The 11,150-nt window shown below is 48.3% G+C and overlaps 1 protein-coding gene across 2 annotated transcripts in view; it reads left to right on the top strand.

Moving 5' to 3' along the window:
• Positions 1-11,150, top strand: part of BCORL1 (BCL6 corepressor like 1) — a 59,765-nt gene that overhangs the window by 30,517 nt on the left and 18,098 nt on the right. For both annotated transcript variants that reach the window (XM_087813553.1, XM_087813554.1), the window contains 4 exons: positions 1,219-1,384; positions 2,474-2,554; positions 4,303-4,692; positions 8,359-8,582. In XM_087813553.1, the coding sequence (XP_087669679.1) occupies positions 1,219-1,384; positions 2,474-2,554; positions 4,303-4,692; positions 8,359-8,582 (861 nt within the window). The remainder of the gene's footprint in view (positions 1-1,218; positions 1,385-2,473; positions 2,555-4,302; positions 4,693-8,358; positions 8,583-11,150) is intronic.

The following is an 11,150-nucleotide window of genomic DNA, read 5'->3' as shown; positions in this document are numbered from 1 at the left end:
CTTCTGGAAGGTGGTGTATGGGTCTGCTTAGGGGGGAAACAACTCTTTCTTCCTCGGGCTTGCTTTCATTGTTAAGACATTTTGCTTATTCGGCGTTCCCTGGATACTAGAATACTGGAAGCCCCTACCTTGTCCTATTTCTTGTTTGGTGGCATGGAGAGACCTCAAAGCTTGTGAGAATACGTGACTATTAGGCTGAGAGTGTCCTTCCTGTGTGTAAGTACAACCATTGTGCTTATCTGTTGCATTGGACAGTAGGTGTGAGCTGGGCTGAGCAAAACAGTCGAGGACGCAAGTAGGAAATAGAAGAATGAGAACTGATGCTAAGGGACCCAGGCTGGGAGCCAGGAGCACTGGATCTGAGTCCCAGCTGCCACTTTGTCACTGCAGGCACAAATAAGCTAACTTGCAGGTTTGCCTGGTAAAGCGGCAGCCCCTGAGTGAGCATATGCCGTGAGTTATGTGTTGCCCTGGGCAAATCATTTAACTTACAGTCTTGGAGCCACAGTTTCCTTGTCTGTTCAATGGGAATGATTTTAGCTTCTCTCTCAGGCTTGTTGGGAAGATCAAAACAAATAATAGAGAGGAGAGTATTTTGAAAACCTGGAAGTGCTGCAGAGTATAATGTGGCTTTAGTAATAATGCCTGGGCCTTTTCCATGTCTTTTGTAAGTGCAGAGACTTGAATTGCTTCTGTGTTTTTCTTCTTGTTTCAGTTTAATCTGTTTTCTGGTATTAATTTGCACGTGAAAACAGATAATTTTTCTTGAGTTGGCCCGTACAGCGAATTATTTTCAGTTGTTGGTATCAATACCATTCACAGTGAAGTTATATGAACAGTGTGGTCACCCGGCTTGCAGAAGAGGCACTTTTGTTTTCTGCCTGTCTCTCTGTTGCTATTTGGATATAGAGAGTATGGGGCCTGACTTTGCACCTTTTAAAATGACTTTGGGTGTTCATTCAGCATGTGAATGCAGACTCTGTAGACCTGTTTGAAATGATGGGGTGTGGATATCTATGAATATCAGCGAGGGTACAGAATTCAGTTCAGAAAACCTCAGGAGCCCACTATGGAAGGTGGCAAGGGGCCCCTTTCCCCAGCCCCCACCAGGGCAGTTTGTGTCCATGTGTCAGAATTGGGGCACAGGGTTCAACATTATGAGAGCTTTCTTAAGAAGGGAAACTGACCTCACACCTGACCCTCTCTACCTCTCCACAGTGCCGGAAGCCACCTAGTGACTCCCAGGAAATCACCAAGAAAAGCCCCAGGGGGGCGTCAGATTCAGGAAAAGAGCACAATGGAGTCAGGGTAAAGCACAAGCACCGGAAGCCGACCAAGCCGGAGTCCCAGTCTCCAGGGAAACGAGCAGATGGCCATGAGGAAGGTAGGCCCCTGGGTCCTGGCCCTCTGGGCTGGGCTGGGCTGCAGAGGGGTCTGATCCCTCTGGCAGGCCGGGAGGAGGGGCTCTGAGACTAATCAAAAAGTGAGACTTCCTCACTCTGGAAAGAGGATATAATTGACACCTCTGAAATCAAAGGCAGGAGAGAAGGGAGAAGCGGCTTATTTGCCTCACCCTGGTTGCTAGAATAAGACATACTCTGAAGGCCGAAAGAGGTGCTTTTCAGACAGACACAAGTCAGTCCTGCAGCAGAGTAGACAACCCATTACCCTGCAGTAGGTCTAGGCTCAGGGAAGACACGGCTTTTAATGAGGATTGAGACTGAACAGCAGAATTGGGGATTTGTTAAACTGTTTTCTCTACCTTTGGTATATTTGAAAACTCCCATTATAAAAAGCTAAAAATTAATAACTAGCTAGCTGGAAGGGTTTAGTGAAATCCTAAACCCTTATTATTTAGGGACACACAAGATGTTTGGGGTGGGGAGGTGTGTACTTAACCTGTGTGCTCTGCCACTAATAGTTCCTTGGCGCCCTCATCAGAGAGAGAAGCCCAAGTATTTCTGCCCACAGTAGCCTGTGTTCATGGCCTTGCCGGTCTGATACGACCTGCCTCTTTTCTAGTCTGTTCTCATATAGCAGTTTCCCTCTGTCTGCCGCTTCCTGCTCCCCTCTTCCTGCCTCACTCAGTCCTCTAATATTCATTGAGGTTGCCCTTCTCTGGGACTTGCTCCAGCTCTGTTAGAACTTCGTGGAGGTGCAGCAGCCGCAGAGTCATACAGGCAGCCTGGCCTCTATACTTTCTGGCATGCTGGCGAATCTATTCGATGCACTGCCTTTTTTGGTGTCAGCAAAAATGACCCAACTCCCAGTTTTCAAAACCACCAGGAAATGCTCCTTCTCTAAAAGAGATTCGTAGATAATAGCAGCATACGGGGAGCTGATAACTGAAACCAGGGAAAACACAGACCCCCCCCTTGATTTTCTCACCTGAGCCTCTCAGGGGGGCTTCCCAGTCCTTAGACTCTGATTGTGATATTTCTGCCTTCTGCCCCAAAACCACACATCACTTCAGGTTCCTTGGAGAAGAAAGCAAAGAGCAGTTTCCGTGACTTCATCCCCGTTGTTCTGAGCACCCGGACGCGCAGTCAGTCTGGTGAGTGAGTCTGAGGCTGTGGTCCATCTTGGCACTGCCAAGAGAGGTAGAAATCTGGCCGACTGATGCTCAGCTCCTGGCGGAGACAAGAGAACCCAGGGTGGGGATGGGCGGGGGGATTGCACAAGATTTTAGGACTATTTACTTAGATTTTCACAACAGGGATTTGACATCTCTTGTTGGCAGCCAATGGTAGAAAGAGGAAAGGCCTGTGCCACTTAGGAAAACTGGCTCTACTGCAAGCTTTGACATCTAATGATTATTGGGGCCAATCTCCAGCACAGACATTTAACCCTAACCCAAACCCTAACCCTGGTTCACCCAGATTTTCATCCAAAGTGGATAGATTGGGGAAGCCGTGCACAGTGTAAACTCAGTTGCCTGACATTCTGTTAACTGGCACCTCAGTACATGGAGAGCACAGTGGTAATTGGGGCTCATAATGACAGCCTGGAGGCCTCACAAAATCCTGAAGTGTCCTCTGAATCATCGAAGAGCAATTACATTGCAGAGTCCCATTTTCCTGTTAAACACATTGTACTGCATTTGATTCTTTGGAAATTGGTGATCCTGTGTGATCTCTATGGTGATTCTGTATTAACCAGAATATTAAATTAACCAGAACACTTTGTTCCCTGCCTGGTCTGTATAATGGAAAGTTTGCTAGATATGTGCTCTTTAAGTGGTGTGACTACTTGACACTTTGGTCAAGGGCTGCTCTGTTTGCCTTAAACCATTTCTTTCTTCTGCTGACCTCACTTGGCTTTGGAGATTGTTGAGTTAATAGCCAGGCCTTGGGAGAAAGAGGGTAGTGTCTCAGATGTGCTTCTGAGGGAGATGTCAGATCCCCTGTAGTGCTAAATTGGGCCAATTTAGGGTTGTACTTTTGTTGTTAGCAGAGTTGAAGGAAAGAGTGGGGAGGAAAATGGCCTCTTGGCAAGGTGGCAGAGGAGAGCAGGGAAGATCCCACCATCCTGGGGTGGTGGGGAGAAAAGGGAGAAATGCTTTGCCAGTGGCCAACAGCTGCAGCGGGGCAGGGGGAGGGGCCAGGGAGAAAGCTCCACCCCTGAACTCTTGGCCACTCAATAGAAGGTGGGGTCAATGTAAGGGAAGAGGGAGTGCCTGAGGAGCCTTTGGGCGGGACTAACCCAGGCTGTGCCACAGGAAAGGAATTCCTTCTTGCTTCGCTTTTCCTGAGACCCTTCTTTTGTGAGAGATCTGTTTCTTTAGGGTGGCTGCTCCGTCAGTGAGATTGGTGGTCACATAGTGAGCAGGGGCGGGGACATGCCATGCCATTCGGTCCTTCCTCACTCTCTTCTAAACCCTAACTTCCCAAAGGGCAAGGACCTGTGGCCCTCTCCTGTTCCTCACAAAATGCTTGACACCTTGTAAGCACTAAGTAAGAGTTTGTGGAATGAAATAAAGTGGCAACGTGGATGAGGAAGGGTGTGTGGTTTTGATACTCGATAGTTGTGTGGTATATTAGACTCTGTGAAGCGCTTATGGGCAAATTGTCTCTTTTGAGCCTCATAACAGTCCTGTGAGGTCAGTAAGGCAGAGAACAGTATCCCCGTTTTATAGAGGAGGAAACAGAAGTGAAGGAACTTTCCTACAGCATACAGCTAATAACAGGTGGAGCCTGAACTTGAACCCAGACCTTCAAATTCCAAATCCAGAGCACTTGCTTCAATGCCATACTTTGTCCTCTGAAGAGGTAGCTGACCACTTTCTGTACATCCCATCCATAGGAAGCATCTGTAGCTCCTTTGCCGGAATGGCAGACAGTGACATGGGAAGCCAGGAAGTCTTCCCCACAGAGGAGGAAGAGGAGGTGACCCCTACCCCAGCTAAGCGTCGGAAGGTGAGAAAGACCCAAGAGGATACCCAGTATCGCAGCCACCATGCCCAGGATAAGACTCTGCTGAGCCAGGGCCGCAGGCACCTGTGGCGAGCCCGAGAAATGCCCTGGAGGACAGAAGCTGCCCGGCAAATGTGGGATACCAATGAAGAGGAGGAGGAAGATGAGGAGGAGGGTCTAGTGAAGAGGAAGAAACGGAGACGGCAAAAGAACCGAAAGTACCAGACCGGGGAGTACCTGACTGAGCAAGAAGAAGAGCAGCGGCGGAAAGGGAGAGCAGGTAAGGCCGGCTGGGGGCGCCGCTCTGGTGAGCTGCTGTCACCCGTCCCCAGGCTACAGTGACTTTATGTTCATTTTTTTAATATGTTTTATTGATTTCAGGGAGAGGAAGGGAGAGGGAGAGAGAGAGAGAAACATCAGTGATGAGAGAGAATCATCAATCGGCTGCCTCCTGCTCGCCCCCTACTGGGGATCGAGCCCATATCCCCAGCTTGTGCCCTGAATGGGAATCGAATGGTGACCTCCAGCTTAATGGGTCAATTCTCAACCATTGAGCCACACCGGCTGGGCAAGCCACAGTGACTTTAGCTTTTGGGTGCCCTCCAGCATCTTGAGTGTTCCCACCTCTGCCTTCTGTACTCCTGAAAAAGGCCTCTGCACCCATAGAAACCTGGTACTATGATCCCCTGCTGCCAGAGGGAGTCATTGAACGCTAGTCAGAGATTTTGGCTTGGGGTTGAGATTGATTGAATTTGGACTGACCTACATACAGGTGAGCTGAGGACACATTAGGCCCAAGCCCTTCAATTTCTTATAAAAGTCTGAATCTGTGGACAAGACCACAGTGAAATCCTGGCATGGTACAACTCGATACCAGGGAGTTCTCTGGTTGGCTTGAGGGAGTCGGGTCTTTCAGGAGGCTGGGCTCTGTCTCCTAGAATCCTGGGTTCAAGAAGAAAGAAGGTATTAATTGGCTTTTCTGGGATGTCTCCAGCTCCTAAACTAAAAGTACAATGGTTTTCTAAACCTAGCAGAAGAACTTCAAGTATGCACAGCTTTGCTTTCTCCATTAGAGCCACAAAGGCTCTTAAGAGGCAGGATGAAGCTTTGAGGTGACCGAGATACCATCATTTTGTTGGACCTTAGTTGGAAAAGCAGGCAACCCAAGGAGAAAACCAGGCTTTCTTTGGCCACATCAGATGCTATAATATGTAATCATGAAGGCACAGCCTGTCACCTAGCTAATATCAGTATGTTTCGCTAAGTACTGTTCAGGAGCATTCCTATAATGGATTTCCAGATGAGCAAAACACCCATCTCTGGGCTCCAAAATAACACCTCTGTCTCGCACTCACTCTCTTTCTCTGACCTCTGCCCGTGAAACAACAATTGATTGTCTCCCGTAATATATTCATCCTGAGCTGCTGGTAAATATCTGCAGCTTCCTGATTAGTGAAAACTGAATAACTGCATACCGAGCCGGTAGTAGGTACTGGGCTTGCTATAATGCAAAGAAGGCTAAACCTCATAACCGGCGCTGTTTTAAATAGAGACATGTATGATACCCATCCCTACATTTAGGAGAGTAATTGAGCTCATTTTCATCAACTCTGTGGGACAGCAGGAATAGTGTTCCTTTTTTCTGCCAGAGCCATAATGGATTAGTTAGGAATGAGTTGTCAAGCCGTTGGCCTCAGCCACTTGTGTTAGGATGAAGAGGAGCTTTTGTATCTCCAATCTTCTCTAATGAGGGCTGGTTTCCTAGAAGCTTGGAAGCTTCTTATTGAACTTGGGCTTTTGAAACGAGGAGAACCTTCAAGGTTGCCCGGTCCCGTTTTCTACCCAGTACAGAGATCTCCACAGCATTCTTGGCAGGTAGCCTTTACTTAAACAGCTCCAGGAGCATGGAGAGCACTGTTTAGCAAGGCCTCCTATTTGACTTGGGGGCAGCTCCAGTTGTTGGAAAGTAGGTCATTCCCCCTCCATGTGTGTGTCTAAGGTTTTCAGTGAGGCTGTCTTTGGCATATGTTCTGGCCACCTTCCTCCAGATCTGATAGTGACCTTCATGAAGGAATTGCTTGGCAAATATCTCTCTCCTCAAAAAGCTCTGAGCCCCTCCTATTACTATTACCTATCTTTCAGGTGGACATCAGAGAGTCAAACTAGACAGGTCACCTTACTCCCGTCTGAGCTTCATGATCTTTCCTTTGGTTCTGGGCTTGTGTTATCTCCTTTCTTGGCCTGCAGAGCGGAGAGGAAGAGCCACTCCCTCCCACTCACACACCTACTATCTCCACTCTCTGTTCCTTTCCATGCTACTGGGAAGTCCTTGCTCCATCACAACTGAATAAACTCCAGAGCCTGCCCTGGCCTGAGTAACAGGGGTAGGGGCCTCTGCTTTTTTTGTGGCATTGAATGCTGTAATACAGCTTCCCCCTGTTTCCTGAGGTCCTCACCAGGTGCGGTTCTATCCCTTCCTCTTTTGCCTCAGCCCAAACTTGTTGCATCAAAAGCCCTGGTTTAGAATATTTTGGCTGAAAGTGCCATTACAATCCATCTCGTACAGCAGTTCTTGAACAGGTGTGGGGACCCACTAGTGGGTTGGGCCTAGTTAGGAGAAAGGGGCGGTATTACAGCTGGCCTTCTAAGAGCTTTGCATAACCTCCAGCCAATTCCTTCTACTATAATAATGGCTGCCACATCTGGATCTGCCCTTGCTGATGTCACATGTGAGAGCACATGGCAAGGTCCAGGGAGGCGAGTTGAGAACTCTTGGATCTTGGCAACCCCCTCATTTTACAAATTGGTGAAACCAACGCTGCAGTTATTCATTTGACAGACATACTGATCTTTTGCCACGTGCTAGGTAAGCATGGTGGTCAGTCCTATGGAGGAGATAAAGAAGACATGAGCATGGCCCTGCTTCAATAATACAATAATGATGCCTTATTTTTTCTAACACTTTATGAAGGGGTTTTGCATATGTTACTTCATTTAATTCTTACACTAGTCCTACAATGTGAATTATATCCGCCTCATTTTACAGCATAGAAATGAGGCTCGGGGAGATTATGACATCTCCAGCCAGTCACACAGCCAGTGGCCAAGCCATGTAACACTAATATTAGCTAAGAGATCAGTCTACCCCTTCTACATGTGGGGTTTAGGACTGACCTGGGTGATGAGGCTCTTAGTAATGGGGTTCCCAGTACCAATCAGGGATCCCTGCTCTGGAGCTGGAACCAGTTGTAAGAATCACAAGCACACTTTCTGAAATTAGGAGGTGCTGTGTTCAGTGAGCTGTAGCTAGAATTAGAGATGTTACCCCATCTGTTCCAGTAACTTGATTTCCAACCAAGAGAGGCAGCAGGTTTCTGTGATTGTCCACCAGCTAAGTTCCCATGGCACTTTCTGGTTTTAGGAAGTTTCTGTGGCTTTGATCTTTGTGTCCTCAGAGAGTGACCAACAGGGTGGTCATGTGGATAGAGCTGAGGCTATGAAGGAGCCTCCTACCCTTTACTCCCCACCCTAGTGTGCTTCATACTTTACTTCAGCAGAACTTCTCAATTTGTTTTCCTATTGGAATGGAGAAAGAGGCAAAGGGGATAGAGAGAAAGCTGAAAAAGGAAGTTCTGATTTGCTCTCGGCTATGGGGAAATCTTTTAAACATGACCCTCATTTTGGGGACAGCCAGATTGGCGCCCTCCTGGTAGGGCTGGGAGTTGTCACCTGCTTATAGAGGAGGGACTCTGATGTTGAATTACATGTTCATTTGAGAAGTTTTTAGTGGAATTGTCAGCACCTCACTAATACAGGTAGCGGATAGTTACACAACTTTGTACTGAGATTCTAATCCCCAAATTCCTCTGATTCATTTTGGAGGAAGGCTTTACTATTCTGTGTTCCATTTCCCTGACATCCATCCTTTCCTGTTTCTTGCCTTCAGATTTAAAGGCCCGTAAGCCGAAGACTTCCTCCCAAAGTTCGGAGCACCACCTCAGGAACAGGAACCTTCTCTTGCCCAACAAAGCCCAGGGGATCTCGGATTCACCAAATGGTTTTCTCCCAAATAACCTGGAGGAGCCAGCCTGCCTTGAAAATTCAGAAAAGCCATCAGGAAAACGAAAGTGCAAGACCAAGCACATGGTGAACGTCTCGGAAGAGGCAAAAGTATGTTGCTAGCTAAGGGGAGCTATGGGGGACGGGAGAGGGCTAGGGTGGCAGGCTTTCCAGAGGTTCCTTCGTAAACAGTTCAGTGAGTGAGTGAGTGAGTGAGTGAGTGAGTGAGTGAGGATCACATTAACCCGTATTTATTAAAGTATTTTCAACTAATTCTAGAAGTGTTGAGGGGAGAACTTGAAGAATGGGAACCAAAGTTAGAGCTAACAATGAGCATTTGCAAAGTATAGGGTTTGGCTCCTGATGGCTTTTCCTTCTGCAACCCTTGGATCTCCTTTGAGTTAAGGAAGAGTTAAAGAATATGGCAGGATGTTAACCTGAATAGCTAGTTAACATCCAAACAAGAAGCTTTTTTCTGGGCTTAAGTCACTGGAAATCAATCAAGGAGATTTCTGAGTCAATCAAAGTAGAAAACAACTTACTAGGAGCAAGGTAGTTGGTGTTCAGACAAAGGTTGCTGGAGGGTGGGGCTGAAGGAATTCCACTTGGGTCCCATTATAGCCACCCTTTCCCACACCCACTGTCTAGTCCCTTTGTTTCTCATGGTAGCAAAGGAACAGGTAAGTGGGCACTCACCATCAATTTTGAACCCTGTTCAAAATTGGCATCTCTTTTTTTAAAAAAAAATATATTGATTTCAGAGAGAGGAAAGGAGAGGGAGAGAGAGAGATAGACACATCAATGATGAGAGAGTCATTGATCGAGCCCGCAACCAGGGCATGTGCCCTGACCGGGACTCGAACCCTGATCTCCTGGATCCTAGGTCGATGCTCAACTGCTGAGCCACGCCCAGCCGGACGACATCTCTTTTGGGTCTGATGTTCATGGCATTGCTGTTAGGTTCCACATTGTACAATTTGAAAAAAATCACACAGTTCTTATCCTGGGTGAGCTGTACATTTGAGAGACGTGAAGGTTTGGGTTCAAATGTGTACCTGTATTTGTCATTGACAACAACAAAAATACAATCATATTGAGCTTGTTTGGGTGGCTGTGCCTCTTCCTGCTCTTTCCAGCTCCCAAGCAGGGATTCCTGTGTGGCACTGGCAAAAGCAGGGAGACTAGGTGCTTGTTTACCCCCTCCTTTCCTCCTCTTCCTCATTCTGGAATCTGGTTCTAGGTCAGACGAGATTCTCAAACGTATTTCCTCATCTTTGAAAATAGAGGTGATACTCCTTCCATCTCACAAGGGTGCTTAGGGGAACAAAGGAGGCAATGCTGTTTAAAGGCTTTGATAATTGTGAAGTGCTGTTGTTCGAGGTTGGTATACATCCTTCAGCTTTAGCCCAGTCAAGAATGAGGGTACAGAGGCACGGAGTAGCAAGGTAGCAGTGACCATTCCCTATGACCCCTAGAGGGGACGGGGTGAGGGGGTTGGAGAGGAGCAGGGAAGTCGTGTCTGTGCTGAGGGCTCCATTCACAGGATGGCTCTTAATTCTCACAGGGACTCTTGGAGGTAGGCGCTGTTGGTCTTCTTTTTATGGTGAGGAAACGGAGGCTTGTGCAAGGTTACTTTGTGGTCCTAAGTGACAGTTGGGTCCTAAGGCAGGCCTGGCTACCCCCTGGAGCCCCACCCCCACCTGCTCTTTGCATATGCTTCCACCCAGTGAATGGGTGGCTGCTGTCTGTATCTGGGAGACACTGGGGGAGGGGCCGGCTGGGCAGGGAAACACTGCAACCCTGAGCAGTTCTGGCAAAAGGTGGGAGTCCCCCTCCCTTCTCTGCTCCTCCAGCACTGACATGGCCCTGTCCTACACAAAGGTGACCAGCCGTCTGACATTCAGGAGCACACGCTGATCCTTCTGTCTGGTTATTCTGCTTGGCAGTGTGTCGCCTGAAATGTTCCTCCTGGAGAGGTTTTGTTCCTTCACAGGGCCTCCCCTTCTCCCTCCCGCCTTCCTTTTTCTCCCAGTCACCACCACCTGCTCCAGTTGCCCCCATGGAATCGTGCTTTGTAGTAGGCTTGGGGGGGGGGCTGCGGCAGCAGCGGCAGGGGACCTGCCTGCAACACTAAAGCTGGGGCATTGGCCAAAGGCTTCTTCCCACAGGGGATCCCAGCCAGGATGAAAGAGGGGAGGGGAAGGTGGCCCCCATTTTCTCTTGTTCCTCCCCTTCTACGGCAGCCTCCCTTGTCTCTGGCAACTCTGGCCCCTAGAAGGAGAGTCACCCTTTGGCTCCTGTCTTGGCTTAGCAGAAACTTGGGCACTTGACCCAGCATCCCCCAGTACTGCCATCATACACCTCTGCCCTCCTGCTAGCGATTGTACCTCTCTGCCCCTTTGGGATGGGGATGGATAGCAGCTCATGTTGTCTCGGGATTTACCAGAGGAAACAAATGCCTGGGCTCTCCTTTCCTGGCTTCGTGTCTTTCTAGGCAACTTTTCTGGATGCCTAGGGCTCAGCACATGGCTGGCTTGAATCAAGTCAACAAATATTTGTTGCACTGTTGTGCCCAGCTCTGAGTTAAGCACTATAAGGAACAAAAGAGAAGATGACAGTATTAAGCCCTGTTTTTCAAGGAGCTTAAAACCTAGCAGGGGAGGCCAGACTTGCCTATGA

This window comes from Miniopterus natalensis, chromosome X (assembly GCF_054644295.1).
Source record: "Miniopterus natalensis isolate mMinNat1 chromosome X, mMinNat1.hap1, whole genome shotgun sequence".
Classification (NCBI taxonomy): Eukaryota; Metazoa; Chordata; class Mammalia; order Chiroptera; family Miniopteridae; genus Miniopterus; species Miniopterus natalensis.
Note: the sequence above shows the minus strand (reverse complement) of the source record. Positions and strands in the feature narration are given on the sequence as shown.